The sequence below is a fragment of the Centropristis striata genome, chromosome 22 (genome assembly GCF_030273125.1).
Source record: "Centropristis striata isolate RG_2023a ecotype Rhode Island chromosome 22, C.striata_1.0, whole genome shotgun sequence".
In the NCBI taxonomy this organism is placed as follows: Eukaryota; Metazoa; Chordata; class Actinopteri; order Perciformes; family Serranidae; genus Centropristis; species Centropristis striata.
Genome location: NC_081538.1, coordinates 3785331 through 3807991, shown reverse-complemented (window position 1 = coordinate 3807991; position 22661 = coordinate 3785331). Strand labels below are relative to the sequence as shown.

Here is a 22661-nt window from a genome sequence, read left to right as displayed (position 1 = left end):
CTTCTGCACATGACAGCTCAGTCCATCACTGTTTTGATGCACCTGCCTCATATCATACGAGAGAGACGGATCCAAAACCAACATCAGAGGATGTGTTTTACCTGACAGCTGTGATGTGTTGTCTGACATAGTTTGAAGCATGAAGTGCAGCATATTGGAATCAGAAAAATAAACACAGACAACATACCAGCTGAAGGTTTGTGTTATGGGCATCAATCCATACCTGCCGGTACAGTGCAACATTTACAAAGCCTGACTGTTATTAGCCCTATTTTGTCTACAGTCAGAGTTCTGACAGCGAAAACCCAAGTTAAAGTACAACCCTGCAGCTGGAATTTAAAATACATGATTGGTAATCTTAGAAGTCCCATGATGATTGATGGCTCTTTTAAATCTGAGACTAAAACTTAATTGAAGCTATCAGTAGTTTCTTTATGACTTGGGCTCATGTCACAAATATAATGACTTTAGATTTTGCTTGAAAAAATTAGGAGAAATATCTGCAACTTTACTTGGATTGTAACACCACAGACTGACTTGTGACTTTACTTAAGCCTTTTACCTTTAAAATACTCGATACCTAAAAAGTACATCATTTATTTACTTATATCATTTTAAAAAGCATTCATGATTTGTGTAAATGTATTACTTTTACTCCGTTTTTATTTTATTTATTTTTTTTTGCATCTATTCCTTTTGGGGGTGCATGTCAAGAAAATGGTGTAAGATGGGCTCTTAATGGGCTATCTATGAATATTTCTTTACTTAGGACTTGAGACTATATATATATATATATAATGTATAAATATTAGATTTTATTAACTTTAGTATTCATTACTCCATCAGTATGCCCCAGGTTTTTTTAGGGTTTTTTTTTTTTGTGGTTTTTTTGCATTTGTTGCTTTTAGGGATTGATGTCATGTAAATGATGTAAGATGGGCTCTTATGTACTATTAATGACTATTATAATGGCTCTCAAAGCTATGCAAGGGTTTGAAATTGCATGCTTTTTTACCTCTTATGCAGTGGTGGAAAGTAACTAAGTACTTTTACTCAAGTACTGTACTTAAGTACAATTTTGAGGTACTTGTACTTTACTTGAGTATTTCCATTTTATGTCACTTTATACTTCTACTTCACTACATTTTGAGGCAAATATTGTACTTTTTACTCCACTACATTTAGCTGACAGCTTTAGTTACTTTACAGGTTGAGGTCTAACATAAAAAAACCCCACTAAATTTAGGTGATTAGACAATTTTTAAAATAAACCTCATAACAGAATATTAAGTAGTCAATATGAGCCCTACCTTGAGACAATTAAAACGTTGTATACATAAATGTATCATTAATAATAATCTAATATAATATTTGGAATATATAAAATAATCTGAGCGGCTCCATTCTGCATAACGAGTACTTTTACTTTGATACTTTAAGTACATTTTGATGCTGATACTTTTGTACTTTCACTTAAGTACATTTTGAATGCAGGACTTTTACTTGTAGTGGAGTAATTTCACAGTGTGGTATTAGTACTTTTACTTAAGTAAGAGATCTGAATACTTTTTCCACCTCTGTTCTTATGCTTGAATTTGTGTGGAATTAAAGGTATGGCGTTTACAGGGTCACTGTAGACAAACTACATGACCCACAATCCCTTTCACCCCACACTTGTCTATCGTTGCTAAGCGACGACGTCGTATCCCTCGTTAAAAGCCAACTTACTACCTAGTTGGAAGCAAGAAAACGGTAATAATTAAACGTTTCCTTGGCTGTAATATGGATATTTAGAGTTTTTATTTATCACAAAGTCCTCATTGTGTATTTTGCCCCTCGCCGCCGACTTTTCATTATGGAATAATGAAGGAAACAACGCTTCTTTCTCAGAGACTGCAATGAGGTAGAAGAAAACAGAGATGGAGGTAGGTAAAGAGCAGCACACCTGAGCTGATAACATTCAATAAGCTTGTGTTTTTTTTTCATATTTCTTAGAAATAAACTCTTGTTTCTTCCATTTTATGGTTTTCATCGTCAAAAATGTACGCTATTTGTGTTTGAAGCAGCTCAAAAAGAGGGCAGAGTGTCTGCATTTTAATGGGGAATTTTCAATAAAACTCCACATTTGTTCTCTTATACAACAGATAAAGCAGGTAACCTTGCACAAGAGGTCTGGGAAAGTAAAACAACACAGCAAGGTCAAATGGCTGATTATTTGCAATGTGTGTTAGCGGCATTTAAAGCAATTAGAGCAGGGGTCTCAAACTTGCGGCCCGCGGGCCAATTGCGGCCCTCGTGATGATATTTTGTGGCCCTCACCTTCATATGAAAGTTTAATGTGAGTTTTATATGAGTGGCACTTTACCGTGTTGTGTGTGGAAGGTCCCTTTAATTACTTTTTTTTGGTAATTTTGTGTCTTTTTTAGTAATTTTGTGTCTTTTTTTAAATAATTCTGTGTCCTTTTTAAAAAATAATTGTGTCTTTTTGGTAATTTTGTGTCTTTTTAAAATAATTTTGTGTCTTTTTGGGTCATTTTGTGTCTTTTTTTCTGTTATTTTTTGTCTTTTTTGGTCATTTTGTGTCTTTTTTAATAATGCTGTGTCTTTTTTGGTAATTCTGTGTATTTTTTGGTCATTTTGTGCCTTTTTTGTGATTTTGTGTATTTTTTAAGTAATGTTTTTTCAGTCATATTGTGCCTTTTTTTTAAATTCTGTGTCGTTTTTGGTCATTTTGTGTCTTTTTTAGTAATTTTGTGTCTTTTTTTGGTCATTTTGATACTGCCTCCAACGGCCCCCAGGTAATTTGAGTTTGAGACCCCTGAATTAGAGTGTTGTACTGTGCATCCTTTTTTTCCGCATAATGTCTGTGTATACTGCATGAGTATGTGTATGTGTGCTTTTAGGGGCAGGAAGCTCTGAGCGCTAGGTGATGCTTATAGTGACCTCATGCTGTGTGCATTGTCATTAAATTCTGCAACTGCGTTATCATTGCAGGGATGCTTATAGTTCACTTATTCTGCTTCACTGTTCTAGTAAAGGAACTACATTTGTTTTGTTATGTTTACAGAAGAATGGTGTTTTAACTGCTGAGGTGGTCTCCAGCTGTGTGTCCAACCTTGGACGCGTTGGCACTGGGCTGCAACATTTTTACCACCACCTGTCTCTGCCTGTAAGACAATTACCTACTGTGATTTAATCAAAACAAATCAGTGTCCATTCAGATTATGTTGTGTTGTTGTTATTCTCATACTAGCTCTCTCTGCAGTTCAATTTTGAGGCAAATTTAGTTTAACAAAGTTTTATTTTTTCTCTACTTTAGAGTCAGGATCTCAGTGACATCTCCGTCTTAAGCAATTATATCCATCTTCACAAGCTGGAACTCCCACACAACAAAATTAAAGGTGTTTATTCTCATATTAATTAAGCATCCTTAAAGTTATTACTGGCCTGTTAGTCATAGAAGCATGTGGCTACTTTAAAAGAGATGTGGTTTTACTTTTCTGTTGTTGTCTTTATCCTTTGATGAATTACTCTAACTTTTCTCAACTGCTAGATTTATCCTGTGTGAGCCACATGCCCTACCTCGTCATCCTGGATGCTTCTCACAATGAAATCTCCAGCTTCTTTGGATTCGAGCCACCCAAGAACCTAAAAGTAACACAAGACCTTGAGCTGACAGGATAAGACCACATTTGATTGGTGGCTTGGGCTTTACTTTTCTCGTGCTATTCCCTCCAGATAGGCCTGGATTTCCATAGCCCATCTGTAGTCTCTTTGAATATGCTTACAAGGCATTAACTGCCCTTGAACGACACTGAACTTTAGCAAATTGAAAATTCCTTCTCACACTCTATGGATTCAGTCGAAGAATTTATTCTGAGATGTACTGAAGACTTTCATGACTTTTGTTAATAGTGTCCTCATTTTTTCTTAGGAGGTCAACTTCTCCCACAACCGTATGACAAAAATGAAGGATTTGTCAGCGTATTCATCTCTTAGTCATTTGGATCTGGGCTGTATCCTTACTGAGAGACATTTTATTCAACCACTTGAACTTGCACACACACTTCCTCTGTATGTGTCATGTATCTCTCTCTGTCAATCACATATTCACACCTTTTTAAGCTTTTTTCTTTAACAATATATGATGATCTATCACTTCGTAGCACATCGTAGCTTGACAATAATATGGTGGTAGTGGGGTCATAGTTAGATAATAAAGAGGCAATACTTAAGAAGTACAATGTAACAACCAGCCACACCTGAAAATATATAAATGTATACATTAAATTCAAATAGAAACAGGATGTTTGGCATTTTGTCGCCCTGATTTCTGGTTATTACGCAGAGAAAAGTCAAAGCATCAAACATATAATTTGTATAGTATTACATTGAAACAAATGTGAATGTTTGAAACATAAGGGAGGATTAATTAAAAAAATTAAACCAATGGTAGCTTATAATATTTTAAAAACATCAACCGATATTACCTCATATGATCAGGTTACTACCACATTAACGCCACCATGTTACTGTTTTTTTTTTTCATCTAAATATTGCACAAGGGATGAAAGCCTAGAATGGGACATTTTTATTATTATGGCCTATTCTGATAATGAAATTCCAAAGCCAAATTACTTTCATTTAAAAGCAAGTGCAGCATTTACACACTTCCATACAAGAGAGGAAAAGTTAGCAATATTGAATATTAAATATATTTACATTTAATTTTAACTCTTTGGCAAAACTGTCTATAAAAGTATATTTGTGAAGTGTTTTATGTACTTTTCGAGTAAATTACTTCAAAAAAACTTCTTATCAGTATTTAGTATATCAGTATTAACCATTTTATTGTTAGCAGGTTAGCTTTGTTATCCTGTAAAGTCAACTCTCACCTTACCAATTATGAATACCAAGCTGTTACATGGTTATTACTTTCGTAATTATATGGTTATACTTAATCATTACCTCTTACGGATAAGAATCTTTGAAAATATACTTATCAAATGCTTTATATACAACAGCATCTTTCCCATGCATTTTATTCTTAACATGTCCATCCTCAGACAACAGTCTCAGTGACATCAGTGGTCTTGACCAATGTTGCAGGCTCTCCCAGCTCAGCCTGGAACACAACAAGATCTGGAGGATCAGCGGCCTGGACAGTCTGCCTCTCACACACCTCTGCCTTGTAGGTCCAACTCTCTTAGTCAGAAATATGATGAACACATTCACATGCAAACATTCATAAACACATTACATTTAAGCAAATACTGACAGACATGAATTGTGAATAGAAATCTAAAATGTTTTTCTTTGCCATTGCTTGGCAGTACTTCCACTTACATGTATGGCTTTGCTTTGCAGATTGTTTCCCTCTGTGTGTTATCTCTACACGCACACACATTTGGAGTTGTTTTGGAGTTGTTCTTTCTTGTTGCATGTATTTTACCTCATGTATGCTAAATTTCACCTTTTTATGTTTGCCTCTCTATTCTCTCCCCCCTGTCTTTCTCTTTATGTCTCTGTTTTTGGCTGCATTTTTATATTCAGTAAAACCTTGGCCCCCTGTTCGAGAATCACCATATGGTCCAACAGCAGGCCTTTTCTCTCTCTCTCTGTCTCTCTCTCTCTCTCTCTCTGTCTCTCTTTCTGCTTGTGTGTGTGTGTGTGTGTGTGTGTGTGTGTGTGTGTTTGTGCCTGTGCCTGTGTGCACATGCGTGTTCTGTCCTTTATCAGTGTTTCCTCATTGTCAGCAGCCATCGGTCTGGCTGTGTCTGCCCCTGTCTCTAGCTTTGCTTTGGGACCAGCTGCTGGTGTTTGAGTGAGCCTGGACCAAGTTCAGCACCCGCACACACACACACACACACACTCACTCACTCATACCTTGTCCGTCCAGCATCCATCTAATCCCATCCCTGACCCCACTTCCTCACATGCTGGCTCCCTAAACAGCACACCCCTGTCAGCCAGCCTGTTTCCCAGCCCATCACAGCACCGACCTAGAGCTTCAAGGGACCAACGCAGTCACCCACCCCCACTGACAGCAGCCCTCTGCCAGGCAACATGCTTGGAAAGAGCAGGACGAGGTGTGGCCAGACAGCTAGATAACAACTTTAGTCAGTGGAATGGAGTGAGAAGCAGGCTGGGGACCCTGACGAGGGAGGAGTACCCAGGTCCGGTTCTTTAGTTGGTTAGCGTGCTGCGCTAGCACCTTGCCAGCTGTTTGGCTGTCAGTCCTCACCTGTCAGGATTTAGCGGAGAGAGGAAAGCCTGCCACTCAACTCAGCGCTGGGGGGAAAGAAGGTTCAGGCACCCTGCTGAGCGACCATGAAATGTCCTTAATATTTATTACTGGGAATCATTGACTGCATGTGAAGTAGGAATGTGGGTTGAAAGCCACTTATGTATGCATGCATATTAATGAACATCATGTACTTTGTCTCTTTAAATGTGTCCTCTTTGCTGACTGTGTCCAGAGGGGGAACCAGCTGCAGAGGATTGAAGGGTTGGAAAATCTAAAGAGTCTGCAAGTTCTCGACTTGTCTCTGAACCGCATCACCAGTCTCTCTGGCCTCCAGAATCTCCACCTGCTGGGCTCCCTCAATCTGGAGAAAAACCTGGTACTGATCAGAGAGAAATTTAAGAAAAAATTGCTTAGCAACACAAACATGTCAGACTTCATCTTTCATGTATATTCAGTTTATTTATTAGACTATAATTCAGAAATAAATGGGGATTTACACATTTACTGAAAATAGGAATGCACTGTAGCATCATCACACACAACAGTACAACTAGCCAAACCTCAGAGGTAATGACACCTATATTGTGTATATGTATAACTGTAGTTTTTCTAAAATAGTAGTTGTAGTCAAGGTTGATAATAACGTTTCACGTGCACGTTTCTAATTCTAGATTAAAGGTTCTCATTTGTGATTTTGTTTCAGATTTGTGAAATTCAGGAGTGCAAACACATTCATGATCTTTTCCTGTTGAGGGACCTCAACCTGCTGGGAAACCCTGTTCAGGTAACCCAACCTTTCATTGACCACATGCTTCTACTATGGTACAAATTCTATAGTTGATGTTTGGAAATACTGTGTATGACGTTCTGTACTCAGCCTGTGAGCAATCAAGGCCCTATGATGACTTCCATGTGTATATGGCTTTTATAAAGCCGAGGAAGGATTGTGCTTTAGGTTCATAGATTCCTCATATGTTTTTTTGTAATATATGCCCTGTGAATGTAATTGGTAGGAACAGCCTGATTACAGACTGGCAGTCATCTTCCTCCTTCAACATCTGACCGTGTTGGACCAAGAGAAAGTCACTGTAGAAGAAAAGGTGTGAATAAACTTAATAATTAATCATTTTGCAATAGCTAAAAAAAGAGTGTCTCAACACACCTGATCCTACAAATGTGTAATTACTTATATGACACTTATTGACACTTATAAAATTACTCTTTATACTTTAAATCCTAGGTTTCATCCGTAAACAAATATGACCCTCCTTTGGATGTGGTGGCAGCCAGGAATCACATGACCCACCTGGTGTATCAGCTGATGCAGCCCCAGGTGCTCTATGACAGGTTAGTACAAATATACAGTATTAATTAATATCCTTTCTTCTGAATGCTCCTCTGCCTTGTCCTTGAATGCAAAGCTTTAAGATAAAACCACTCATTGTATTGAGTTATTATAACAGTTTCCTTTATTGGAAGAGAAAGGGATAAACTTCTAATAAAATCAAGAAAGTTGCATTCAAACGTCTGGCATTTTATCTGCAGTGTTTCTGTATTGCTCACGTTATCTGCTCCCTAAAAAAAAATTAGTTCCTGCATCAGCACTTTTTTGAAAACATCCATCATCAGCAAATAAAATGCTGCAGCTACAGTCAATTTACCATTCTCCTCTTTGCTTCCTAGAAAGAGCACATCCATATTGCCCACAAGGCTCCCGTCTGTATTGAATGCAGGAGTGCTTTTCATGACTGGAGAAGTTTGTGCTCTGCCTTCATGGTTTAATGTACTTAACTCCTGCTCATCTCAGGAAAACATACCTATAAAGCTGATCAGAAACGTGTGTGTGTGTGTGTGTGTTTGTGTGTGTCCCCAAGCAGTACTATGCCTAGTGCAGACTCTCCGTATCCTATGCTGGTTCTGACTGGTCCTCAAGGCTGTGGGAAGAGAGAGCTGGCTCACAGACTGTGTCAGGAGTTGAGCGATTACTTTGCCTACGGGTCAGTCTCAAATTTTATTTACACATGACGTGGCGGTCACATGCAAAGTCATCAGAGGTACTGTCAGTTTATTGTTTATTGTTTATTGTTAAAAAGATCCCGATTAGCTGTCACCAAAAGTGGGAGGAGCTAGTCTTCCTGGGGTCCACAAGACAAAACAAAAATCACTTAACAATTAAACATTGTAGACATTATTATATACGTCATCAGAAATCATTCAGAATAAGTTATTACATTCATATCTATTACATTAATTCTCACTTTCATACAGTAAATATGTTAATTCACTACTCACAAATTTAAATAGTGCATTCTCAAGTAATAATTAAAAGATACTTTACTATTCAGTTCACGTATATTCAGTGGGCAATTATTCCAATAACTGATAGCACGATAAATAACTGTTCTCTTTAAGGCATTTGATTTTGGACATGGTAACATCATCTGACCACCATTAGCTGACCTTGTCACATAAGAATGAACCTGATCACATCTGACAAGAAAACAGGTTGAAAAGAATAGACAGTGTTTCTAAAAAAAATGTTGTTGTATTGCACGCCAACATCTACTACATCTAACGCCAGTTAGTAGATTAAACTGAAAATGTACATTATATAATTGTTGGATGTTGAAATGCTGATTCTGCTCAAACTGTAATATAAACTAAGTTATTTTAGTTGGACAGTACAGTTTTCAAAATATATCCACTGTGAAGACACTGCTGGCAATAGCATTAGTTAGACATGTGAAACAATTATTTGTATCAGTTTTCTCTTTTGTATCTCTTACTTCCTGACATGGAAGTCAAACAGCTGCTCATGACATCAACTAAACATTTGATTCTGTTGAACCGAAGCACTGAGGTGAAAGCTCCACAGACCTGCCATCTAACAGCAACCCTTAAGAGTTGATATAAATAAATGTGTTGTTCACATGTTAAATTGTGAAAAAAGGAACCATCTGCTCCTGAATATATTAAAGGATAGGTCAGGTATTCTCAAGTCTATTCTAATGTGACAGAATTAAAGGTACAATGAGTAGGATTTTCTTAAAAAATAAAGTTTGGACTCATACAAAAATAATCCCTCTCAATAAGGTAAGGTAATGTTACTTTTAAACAACAATGTACAGAAACTCATCGTATTTTCAACTTTACATACTTGGAAAAGTAACTCTTTGGATTATCTTTGCATTACCAAAAATGAATTCCCACTTTCTCATGATGATTATATTGTAAAGAGAGCTCGCAGCCTGTCTACGTCTGAATGTAGTGACTCTACCGTCATTTCATTTTTTTCATTTTATTAATTCTTCTTTTCAAACCAAAAAAAATAAATAAACATAAACTACAACAGCGTAGGCTAGATGCATATACATATTCACATTTACATTTACATTTAGTCATTAAGCAGACGCTTTTATCCAAAGCGACTTACAGGAAGAGTAAAAGATATTCACACACATACTCACGTAGGCACCATTAAACATATCAACATTTACACACATACAGTATATAAAGCCCTATACATATACATGCATCTGCATATACATTCTGCATATAAGTAATAAGATAGATATAAGAACCAGTTAACTTAATATTCAATATGCATTTCCTTATATTATTTTGGTTCGAAAAAAATAAATTAAATAATATACATGTTATATCGAATCTCCAAACTGAGTGGTTATCTACTGTGTATCTCCATGTGTGTCCTCAGAACGTCTAACACCACGAGGGGGCCCTACCCCGGAGAGGAGGATGGAATCGATTACCATTTTGTCAGCGAGGAAGAATTTCAGAACATGATCCAAATGGTGCGTTAGCTTTTCTTTTATCTTTTTTTTTACATAACAGACCCTAGAAGGCGCTACATAAAAACAAAATGCATGTTTAAGGTTATTTTGTGTTCTTCACTCACAATAATGTTGTGCACAGTGTCTTCAATCATGCAAACAAATGAATAATCACCACAAAAGCTTTTTGCGCCTGATTTGTATAACTCGCACAGCAAGTATTAAATTGAATCCACTCATTGGCTGTAATGAATAACTGAGATAATTAGTTCTACTTGGATTACATAATTTCACTGGTTGATATTTCAATTAACATTAAGATGCATTTATTTACATTGATCTTTTTTGAATAGGTGTAATTGCTATATTAATTAAATTTTCTTAAGGATGACTTGTCACAGTATCTCAATAAACATTTACAATGCAGGTGGTGATTATAAGTCTGAGAAACTGACAAGAAAAATTGAGAGCTAATAGGTTTTAATCAAGATGCAGACATTGGTCAAAATTAAATAAAAAACACCTTTTTTTTCTTAGAGGGTCAAAAACTGCCAGGATCCAGTTGTATTTAAATCATCAGTTTGTATTAGTTTTAATAAACAGCAACTGGATCTCATTCATTCCACCAACTTTTTTCCTTCGAGTCAGAAAAATGGGTGCTGAGGTCTGAGGTCTTGGACACATTTGTTTCCCATCTTGTCCCTCTTGTCAAGCTGCCTGTTATGTAAGAGTGGTGGGGGATGATGGATGGAGGTTTGGGTCACGTAATGATTTACACAGCGATGCCTTTGATGCTGGAATTGATTCCTTTTGTGTACTCCAACAGAGGAAGTGGGCCAGGTTAACTTAACAGTCTGTCCCTCCCTCTACTTGATTGGTCCATTCTTCTCCTTCACTCTCCGTCCTTCTGTTGCCAACTACGAGGTTTATGTCCATCCTGTCCTCCCTCTCTCACTCTTCATGCTCTCACCTCTCATGTGTCAGCTGCCCTCTTCCTTTTCACTCCTTTTTCCCTCACATGTGCTTTTCAGTAACTATGCAATCATAACCTCTTGAACCCACTTCTTGTGGCTGTTCAAAATTAACCCCAATCAGCAGTCCTTAGTACTTATGATATTCCTTACTGTGATGTAAACACAAGGAACACCTGCTGGCCAATCTTGTCTAAATAGCATCCGACTCTGGTAATATGAAATCACAAAAATATTGACTGTAATTGAGTGTTGTTTTTAAATTACCTATTTAAAGTAATAATATTGAAGATTTTCCTTTAAATAAATGTCTGTTAAGTCACTATCTTATGCTGAATGAGGTTGCACAATGTTGATTGGGCTGATGGTACACTGATGAAAGCCTTTTGCAGTATTAGGAACTGGGTATTTGTGGGAAAAATCACTAGTGTCACACATTTAGTGATTGTTTTCCAAACACCCAGCTGTGGTTTGTCCGCCAGAGAGGTTAGGCGAAGTAAATGCAACAAACTTGCTCTTCAATTTACTTGGATTTGAAGATAAAAGATGAAGCTAGTTATGATAATGTTTACTGAGGTAATAAATCAAGTGAGAAGTAGGGTCATTTTCTCATAGACTTCTATACAATGTTTTTTGCAACCAGTGGAGTCGCCCCCTGCTGGCCATTAGAAAGAATTACAAAGTAAATTGCTGTAAATAAAAATATGCTGAAAAACAATACTCAAAAAATGTGACTTGCACCACTTAAATGTCCAAATTCACTTTTTCTACCATAAACCCAAGAACAAGAATTTCCTGTTTTAGTTATTTGAGTGTCATAAATTGTGGTCTTCAAATAAAACTGCCCCGAAAGCAGACAGACAAAGGGTCAGGGGTCATGTGTGAGAAGTAACAAAGAGAGATATTTTTGCCCTGACCACCAGGTCGAAAGTTCAGTTCACAGGTGGGCAAATGACTCAAGGTTGTTAATCTTGACACGACACGTTGGGGTTCTGTTTGTATGTCAAATATTATGTCCGCTTAAGGAGATGAATGACTCTCATAACTTTTGTAACCATGATGAATAGCGGGGTGACAAAGTGGTGCACTAAAATCTCATCCTTTTCCCTCATAACTGTAAATTCCCTTGTAGGGTAAGTTTATGCAGACCATGCAGTACGGAGGTCACAGCTACGGTCTGACCAGAGACGCCATAGAGGATGTAGCCAGAGAAGGACTCGCCTGCTGTGTGCATATGGAGCTAGAGGTACGTGTGGAAACATTTTGTCTGAGAGTAATACCATATATGGACAATAAAGCCAGTATAGTGACAGAAAGCAGAGTTTGAGGATCTAGCAGCAATACAGGCATTCATCAAAGGACTTACAGTTATTACATTTTCAGTAAATCTGGCAATATGTTCCAGTAGAACTCAAAGTCGCAATAAACAGAGAATCAAACCCTCGTTGTTTATCTATTCTCACAGGGTGTGTTCAGTCTGAAGAACAGCTACTTTGAGCCTCGATACATCCTGCTCATCCCCATCCAGGCTGACAAGTATCTGGGCCACCTGAAGAGCCGTGGTCTCTACACCCCAGCACAGATTGACACAGCGGTGTCGCGTATAGAGCTCTATGCCAGCACCAACAAGCAGCGACCTGGATTCTTTGATAATATTATTCCCTGTGGTACGGCAAGGAAGTTTTCATTTGAGTTTTTTTTTTTTATTGTGACATGGAATGTATTCGGTCATGTTGTTTGGATGCTTTATTTGTTGATTTAACTATAACTAGCTCACCTTAAGTGTGCATTACAGAGGATAGTCATTTTGAACCTGGTCTCACAGGAATCTGTGAAATAACCACGGATTCGCTTAACTCAAAATCCGTGGAATAGCCATGGAATAACTCAAATTTCCGTGAAACTGACACGGATTTCGCTACAATGCAAGTTAATGACAGTCATATCCCGTGGCTATTCCATGGATATTTGTTCCTATTGGTTTGTTCCAAGTCACGTGACTTTCAAGGTCCCGGAACAAAAAACATGGCGGACAGTTCTCTCATTTTTTAGTGAAAAAAATCAATATTTTGACTTAGTTTCTGCATAAAAATGGATTTTGATCACATTTCTAGCGAGAAATATATGTTGTATATGTTGATGTAGAAATATATTTTTTACATATTCACTCAGTGAATGTACATAATCACTTTGTATGTTGGAATAGCCACGGGATATGACTGTCATTAACTTGCATTGTAGCGAAATCCGTGTCAGTTTCACGGAAATTTGAGTGATTCCGTGGCCATTCCACAGATTTTGAGTTAAGCGAATCCGTGGCTATTTCACGGATTCCTGTGAGACCACGTTGGTAATTTTATATACTCTGGCTAATCAGATCCACTTTACTATTTAGTTAACCAAAGTTTAATTGTAGCAGCAAAAAGTGTGTTTATAAACATTTGCAAATCATTTTCAACAGTTCCACATTGGGAAAAAAATGTTGTATTCTAAAACAGTTATAGGTGCTATGTTAATACTGCAAAAGTATCAACATGCCCACAGCCTGTATTGAAACTGTACCTTTAAACTTCCTTAAGGTCGTGATCTCACAACTATATTATATTTGTTAGAAAGTGACACTTCAACTAAGCCTTTAAATATGTTTTTGAAGAAGCCCAAAATGCAAGTATGAACCTGAAAATGAGCTTAATAACGTCCCCTTTTAGCTAAGAAAACACTTCCCTGAGGCTAACTGTTCTTTCTAATCACTCAACCTTTAGATATGACGTTAGTAAGAAAGAACTCATGAAGTCTTTGATGTGATTGCTCTGTTCACTGGCAGTTTGTCATTGTAGTGCCTCACAGAACAAAAAAAAAAAAAAACCCACATGCCGTACCCTGGCTTAGAGCGGTCCAAGTGTCATTGGTATAGCCTTGGATAAATTAAACACACTTCACTAAAATCTATATACTACACTTTCAATCCAATTACCACATGTATTAAGGGCACGTAGCCGCAGAACTGCTGTGTTTATCATTCCCTCATGAAAGCACTCAGACATGTTAGCTGTTTTCTTAATGAGATGAACATACAGGGAGCGTGGAACCTCATCACTTTTATGCACTGCTAGCTAGTGCCTCATTACACTAAGGTCATCATGCCCATATCTTTGATTCATTACTGTTTGATGGGAGATGTATTGGCTGTGTTCACATCCAGATTTTTTATGTGGTGTGTGTGTGTGTGTGTGTGTGTGTGTGTGTGTGTGTGTGTGTGTGTGTGAGTAGATGACTGGGAGGAAGCCTATCAGACGCTGATGCAGGTAGTGAAGGAGTACCTGTTGCTAGAGGAGCAGGAGGAAGGAGAAAACAACAGAGGATCCCCTGACAACATCTCCACTGGTGTGTACTTGTTTGTTTGTTCCCATCATCATTAGCAAATTCAAAGCATCAGGGCACTAATCTTTTGATGTAAAACACTGGGGGTTAAGTGCAGTCAAGGGTGCCTTGCATGCTTTTTCTTTTCATTTTCCTTTTTAAAGGGGCAATCCACTAACGTTTGTAAATGTTAACCTCCTGTGACCCTGCATCCTCATATGTGGACATTTCATTTTAGGTTTGCTGGACCTTTATACTTAATTTTGCTTAACTATGACCTGTTGTCCTCAGTAGTCAATACATTAATCAGTATAAAAATCAGATGGCAGCATCTTGGTAAAGTCAATCAACAGCTTATCCCCAGAAAAAAAGTGGACCAGGTACAAAAGCTGATCCGATTTTATGGTTAAAACTTGTTTATTTGTGCTTAATAATGTTTGTAGTTTGAGATTCTGTACAAGTTTGACTATTTTTAGCAACAAGCTACGACACTGCTAGTCAGGAAGTACTCATTTGAGAACGAATAGACTTTTACTTTAAATGAGAGGGTGTAAATGCAAGGAAATAAACAGTTTTATACACAAGGGAATTAATTGTGTTATACAGTAAAATTAACCCATCATTTTTTTTTGCAAAAACTACTTCCTGTTCAAAGACAATGCTTAGTTTTTGTACTCATCAGGTCCTACTGATCCAAAATATCTAGGAGAAATTAACAATATACAAAACAAAAGCTTGGGTCTCAGGAGGTTAAGGTCAATTTTACAGTGACTGGAACATTGGATGTGTATTCTCTATCTGTTAAGTCTGAAAAAACCCTCAAATTGCATCAGCTGAGTATCTCCTTGGACTCTTTTTATCAGAAAGGCTAAAATCAATGTTTTTTAACTCAACCCATGCTAGAAACTTTATCACCACCACCATATCTTGGCTGATACTGCATCAATTTCGACCGTTCTTTTTTAATCCGTCTTTCAACTTCATGGCAGTGCAATACTAAATCGCTGGATTGCCTCATAAATGTGACCTTAGATACATTTAGTGGTGTCTTACATGCATGCATACACAGAATATGCACCTTGTGCCTATATGTTATGTTTGCTGCAGCCATTTCATGCAGTATTTGACAGTATTGATGTACAGTATCTGCCTCTTTCTCTCTGTCAGGTCTGGAGCCGGAGGAGAAGCCGCCCTCGCCGCCCCTGCCGAGGTCAGGATCAGGCACTCATGCGTCACAGCCCGCCACAGCACTTGACCCCTCTGATCTGTCTTACAGGAACTATTTTACCAAGATCCAGGCAGAGCTCAGCCCTCAGAAAAGCCCCACTGTGAGTAACAAGATGTCTGATGAAAAATTTATAGGTAATGAAGACTGTAAGTGAATGCTAAATAGACATCTAGACTGTAACAAATTTATGGGGAAAATAACCCTCAATCTCCTAACAGGATGTTGTCTCTCCGTCTCCTCCTCACTGCCATACATCATCACTGCCTCATCTTACTTTCCTCCCCTTCTTCTCTCCTATTTAATCACCCTCCGCATCAACTCCTGTTTGTCTCACCTTGCTACTTCTCAACTCCTCCTCTTTCTCTCCATCTCTCTCCCCTCCAGGAGCTGGCCTCCATCAGGAGGCGTGAGCAGCTGGTGAGAGAGGCTATTGTGGGGAAGAGTCCAGGGGTCTACAGCCAGCTCTTCAAAAGGTTCATTATAAGTAGCACACACTCCACTGCACTCCAATGCTTAATTTCAAGTGGGCACTCTCAGCCGGGCCAAATGGGTTTAATTTGTGCACTTGTCCTAACTGCGTTTTGATGGTTTGTTTTGGGTTATTGTTTGACCGACCTTGAAGGTGAAGTGGCAGGTGGCCACATTATTTGAATCTGAGTGTTTGTTAATGTGATGGGCTCGTGTAGTGGCACTCTCTTCTCAGTTGTCCAAATATACACCTGTCACCTGCTATGACTGCATTGAATCTGAATGAAAAAAATCGATGTATAAAATTGCTTTTCTATATGATTTATTGAATCTACTCCTATGTTTTTGTTTACCTCAGCTCTGCTCAAGCAGCACCGTCATCACTGCAGAATCCTGATATTAGTGAGGAGAACAGGTAAGAACACAAACACACACACTCCCAAAATGCAAATACACTCACAACTAGTCACGCTCTGTCAACGCAGTTAAAGAAAATAATCACAAGGCCAGATGTTACTGTATGAGGATAACAGATTTGTACTTTAAAGATGTATTACATTTCACTCATCTGGATTCTAAATTTATAATAACAGCATTCTGATTCAAGATGAGTTGAGAGAAGCCAGAAGACGTCTTGTGGTTTCATAAAAACAATGTGAAGATTTAGGAGCAGGAAACTGCTTTTGTAGTAGTATTCTTTATTCCCGCAGCCTGTTTTTACAACTTGTGTTCACTTTTATAGAGCTCATTCTGCTGGTACAAGCCATGTGGGGACAAATCTGAACACACATGCCCCGACACACACACACACACACACACTTTCTCATACACAAATGCGCTCACTCATAAATACTGATTTTATAGCTTTTTGACTCCCCTGTGTGTACACTTACACTCAATAAACAGGCTTACTGTACAAATATGGATTTAATCAGACACTGATATAGTATGTGTGGTTATGTTTGTGTCAGCTTTTTCTCACTGGTACAAATTAGCAACAATTTATTTCATTGCTTTCCAAAGACGACATTTAAGATACATACAGAGATACAGTACATGTTCAGTCAAAATGAATTTGTTCCCCTTCGGGTTCATGTTCTCAGAAGGCGCCGTTTCATCAAACTTGTTGAAAATCTACAAGTTCTGTCAACGCAGTCTGAGCCATTCATGCCCCCAGTATGTAATGTTAGCATTACTCAGCCCTTCAGTATTTCTATAGAGGATTCCAGACATCTGTCTACTTGTTGGCAACACTCTTAATAGGAATGTGTCTTTACTTGTGTGTGTCTGTCTCACATATAGCAACAGAGAATCCTTTTGTATTTCTCTGATAGAAGCTTTTGCTTGTTTTGTGTGCTTGTGTGCTTGTCTGCGTGTGTGTTTGTGTATGTAGTGTCATAGAATCGTCTATATGTGACATTTAAATTACATGTCTGTAACCTTTTTGTTTATTAAGTAATAGTCATCCCCAATTCAATGCTGCATCTGAAATTCCACAGTAACATGCTATTTAACACACTAAAACAGTATGTGAGATTTTTTTTAAATGTCCAAAACCTTTGTATGAAGAAAATTCTACTTTAATTGCATACTATTTCTGGTCAAATATTACAGTATTCAAAGGCTGGACACTACATCAGCATAAGTATACCACAATGCAATGGGGTAGCAACAGTGTAACGTCAATAACTCTTCAATTCAAGTGTAATCAAAGATACATCTAAGTTTGCATAAGCTAGAACAACAGATGTTCTTAAAGACCAACTAAAATCCAAAAATGCAGGATCTTATTCTCTTCGTTCACAAGATCAATTGTTGCTTTCTGTCCCTTTTTGCTCTACAGAGTTGGGTAAAAGGGCATTTGTTTACTCTGCACCTTATGCTGGAATATGCACCAGAAAGAATGGAAATTAACTGAATTTGTTTCTTTGATCACTTTTAAATCCAAACTAAGAGTTATTGAGGCCAATTCCACAACATGCACTTGTTTCTCATGACGTGTTTAAGGTCTGTATGTTATGTGAATATGTAACTGTATTCTGTGTTTGCTGCCTCTTGGCCAGGGCTCCCTTGAAAAAGAGGTTCTTAATCTCAATGGGATATTCCCTGGTTAAATAAATAAATAAAAATAAAAATAAAACTTCATTATGCTTGCTGTCGGGTATTGCATATGCTGGTAGAGCTGAGGTTGGAATGGGTTATGCATCTCCACGTACACCACCGTTTTAACTGGACTCTCCATGCATGAATTCAAGGAAATGTGTACTTTAGATTATTTATATTTGAATGAAAGTTTATATATGCAACTTTATTGATAAAGTATGAGCATGATAAGGTCATATAATGGCATTAAAATAACTTTGAAAATGTCCCCCTAGCAGAAGCTCTTCACTATCTGTTTTTTCTCACTTTTGTCACTGGTCCCTTTAACAACTTACACTACCACCACATTAACTTCTTCCTCCCTTTTATCTCCTTGTCCGACTCCTTTCCTCCTCACCCTCTGTGGTTTATCTTTTCCTCCATCCCTCCTTTTCTTCCTCTCACAAGCAGCTCAGATGAATCTTGTGCCAGTTCGCCACTGACTGTGCCCGGTTCAGCTGGGGGCTTGTCTGCTTCAGTGGAGCCGCTAGATATGTCTGCCCTGGGACACACCTTGGGAACACTACAAGGTTATTAATGTTTGTTTTGATTTTTTTAATCATTGTAGGGTATATACCTGTTGTTATATACCAAAAGCAAGGAGAATAGATATTCCTGAGCAGCTAGGGAAAGCCAGGGAAAAAGTTGAAGAGGTTACCTTTAACTTTTTAACTATATTTTTTAAATTGCCTGTAAATTTTTCATTCATTCATTTCATTTTTCATTTTATTAATTCTTCTTTTCGAACCGAAAAAAAAAAAACAACATAAACTACAACAGCGTAGGCTAGATGCATATACATTTCATACACATACTCACATAGACACCATTAAACAGATGTACATAAACATATAAACATTTACACACATACAGTATATAAAGGCCTATACATATACATGCATCTGCCCCGTTTAAGTAATAAGATAGAAATAAGAACCAGTTAACTTAATATTCAATATGCATTTCCTTTCCTATCATTTTGGTTCACCAACATAGTACATTTTATTATAAGATAAGTAAGTTAACTGTCATAGTGTCAAATGATTTGTCCGTGTCAGAATCAGAATCAGAATCACTTTTATTGTCACTGTACCTGGGTACAATGAGATTAATAAACAATCACCAAGTCAGTGTGAGAGACAATGTCTCAGAAATAATAATATACAAATAATATACAAACAGACATAAGGACATAAGGTGCACACTTTTGAATTGCAGCAGTGAAAAATAAATATGGTCCATATACACGGGAGATATTGCACTTGTTTGGAGGTATTGCACAATAGGGAAGATCAGTTCATACTGCAGTTTAGGGTGATTATGGCCTTGGGAAAGAAGCTGTTCTTGAGTCTGTTTGTTCCGGCCTTATCTGTTTCCATATCTGTGCTTGAATCAAGTAAAAATTCCCATAATATTTCTGACTTCAGGCCAAACTCCTGAAGCCCCCCAGCCAGGCTCTGACCAGCTACCTGTGGCCGCGTCTCCCTCTTCTGATAGACGCCCTGGATCCAACGTCAAGCCCATCCTGCCACCGATCCCCACCGGGCGCAAGACGCCTGCATCACCCAGCCCGGCTGCTTCACCCAGACCCAGCCCCAACAAAGTAGTCAGAGATGGAGGAGATGCAGAAAGGGAGGGGTAGCTTCACATGTGAGATAAAGCCAATCAATTAGTATCTGTATGAAAGTACCTAACTTAAAATATAAGCTTGGCTTGTCAGATTAAAAGAACATCCAAAATCTGCACCTGCACAATTAAAAGTCAACCACAAAACCACACATATGTTGCTATTTTACAACAAACTACACAGACTGTGATGTGACACGCCAAGCCAAACACTTGAGGTTAGATTTTGTTGTCAGAGCTTGTCTTTTCCTGTGATCTGTTAGTCATGCCACAGCACGTCTTGATCTTTTGCACTTATAATATACTGTATACAAGATAAATGATGGTGTTAATTACCTTATATAAGGCGACTACAGTATGATTATAGGTAAAGTTGTGTGTTTTCCTCTCTGTGGATTCTCTGGCCTAAAGGAATAAAGTGTTGACATATGTTATGATTAAAGCTCACACACATATCGTCGAGCATGCCTTCCGGTCATGTTAAACATAGCAGTGCTCTTTTGTGTTTTCACATTAATATGTTCAGATTCTTGACTAGAGGAGGTATCTTGGAAAAGTTCATGTCTACAAAGTATGTGGTGCACGTCATGTTTTATGAATGTAGCATTTATTTTCCTGACAGTGAAGTGGCATTATATTTCCTACCGTTCAGTAAACTCATCAAATAGGATTTGCCATTGACGTCTCGATACTGATCTTTTATATGCGGCATGGCGCTCTTGTCACTGGATGATAAATACATCATTAATCTTTATCTCTTCTGATGGGATTATTTATTCAACTGGAAATGCATTCATATGGAAGTTGTTGACAGGTATTAAACAGTGAGCCATCACAAACAACTTAGTGCTTTTTTGTCAGTTTGTGTGTGTGTGTGTGTGTGTGCGTGTGTGTGTGTGTGTGTGTGCGTGCGTACTTATGCACCTGCATGTTTGTGAATTTTGCACAGCGTTCACTTTTGATTCATTGTAAATTGAAATTGTCATCTGTCACAGATGTATGCATTGCTTATTTAACTAGTGCCTCAGCCAGCATGCTTGTGGCTGCTTGTGAATGGGCCAATACAGTGTGTATGTGTATGCAAAGATTCTGCGTGCACACACAAAACACACCTGGCCATCCATCACTGTCTGTCATCCTCTCAGGCAGCAGATGTTGCAACCCTGTCATAATTCTTTGGCACTTTGAAACCAGACAGTGTCTTAAGGGCCCCTGGGGTCTAACCTACTTACACCGCAGTCTGCACCCCTTACTATAGCTTATCATGGACTAACATGTTGTCTTCCTGTGCATTAGCATAACACTGGATACAGCTATGTGTATGATAAAGTTTGAAAAGCCTTTAAGCCTATTTAAGAGAAGCATAACATGCGGTAGAGATGAGCAGGATTTTGCCTCTTGTCATCCTGCATGTGTAATCATATTTACCCTCTGATGAACTACACTTTTGCATGCCTTTGTCTCTGCTTGTCAATCTATTTTTCATGCATCTGCATCTGTTCGTCTTTGTCTATACGCCTACCTGTTTGCAGTGTTCAGTACAGCAGCTACTTCAGCCTATTCATTCATAAATGTTTAACTAGATAAAACAAAATATGATAAATCTAATGCTTACTAATGTTCACGCTTTCCTGTAACAGTCATGTAACTCTTGGATGAAACGTGCACTTATCTATAATAGCAACAGCTGTATTTCTCTCTCTCGCTGCTGATTTCTGTGCATCATAAACCACTGCAAAACATTTCCCATAAAGAAAGTCTAAACAGCATACTGTATGCGTGTAGAACACAGCACACTTGTCTACTGAACTGCTCATCTTCTCTCACTTCACCAGCTGCTGAAAAATAAACATGTCACACACTTTCATCTAGACATAACTCCTGAAGACAGCAACACTTTTCAACAAAGAGAAAAGGAGAGCACATTCTCTAGGAGAAACAAAGACTTGCTTGCATCCAAGATTTATGTCTGCAGGAAAGAGTTGTTATGGGAGAGATATGCAGAAGCACGTTATCATTTTTCACAAAGCTCAAGTGCCTGATGTTATGAATTAATTTTTTATGATGTTTGTAAGACTTAAGCTACAGAGGGAAAGAGCATTAATCTATATTTTCATTCCATAGAGGATGTTGTGCGGAACAACAGAAACAACAGACGTCTGAAACATTACTAGATCAGTTTGACTGACTGAGCAGATGTCACCCTTGTTTATAACACTGTGCTCTAGTCTTGTGTAGTTCCTGCGTGAATAAATAAGAGATGAAACACTACAAGGTTTAATTGTCATCAAGGAAATGTATGTATAACACATGTACTAGTATCAGACACACAGACTATAGACTTTTAGGCTTCAGTTTACAAAAAGCCCTTAGAGGCATGTGAGAGAACAATTCTATTTTCTTAGTCTGATCCAAATGACCAGTGTTTTTGTTCTTTCTTTGGCGGCTAGGCAAAATGATGTCGTCTAGGTCTGCCGTCAGGTGGATCGGATCGACCGACCTAGAACTTTAAACCAGGAGACCAGCATTCAAATCCATTGTTGGAAGTTCTGTCCAGAAATACTGTTGGGGTTTTTTAAGCCTAACCCGAATAATTTTATCTAACATCAACCAAGTGGTTTTGGTGCCTAAACTTAACCAATTTCTTTCTAGAGTGTTTTTTTAAAGTGTGATTGCCAAGTCTTCAAAACAGCTACCTTCACATATTTACAGTGTTTTGCAGTCGTCAGGTGTTTAAAGCATGTTTTGAGCAGCGGTTACCACAAGAACAGGTTGCAGTGGTTCAGAAACAGATATTTGTGTTTCAAAAATGTAGTGATTCAATGTTA

At 38.0% G+C, this 22661-nt stretch overlaps 1 protein-coding gene across 1 annotated transcript; it reads left to right on the top strand.

Moving 5' to 3' along the window:
* Nucleotides 1–1745: 1745 nt before the first annotated feature.
* lrguk (leucine-rich repeats and guanylate kinase domain containing) lies at nt 1746–20675 on the top strand. Its single transcript, XM_059325472.1, has 20 exons — nt 1746–1925; nt 3068–3169; nt 3320–3401; nt 3554–3654; nt 3935–4016; nt 5067–5191; nt 6480–6623; nt 6951–7031; nt 7261–7347; nt 7488–7594; nt 8122–8244; nt 9963–10059; nt 12142–12255; nt 12475–12676; nt 14280–14393; nt 15537–15697; nt 15982–16070; nt 16424–16480; nt 18619–18737; nt 19635–20675. The coding sequence occupies exons 1-20, from the start codon at nt 1920–1922 to the stop codon at nt 19847–19849; spliced, it is 2208 nt and encodes a 735-aa protein (XP_059181455.1). The 5' UTR covers nt 1746–1919; the 3' UTR covers nt 19850–20675.
* Nucleotides 20676–22661: the final 1986 nt, after the last annotated feature.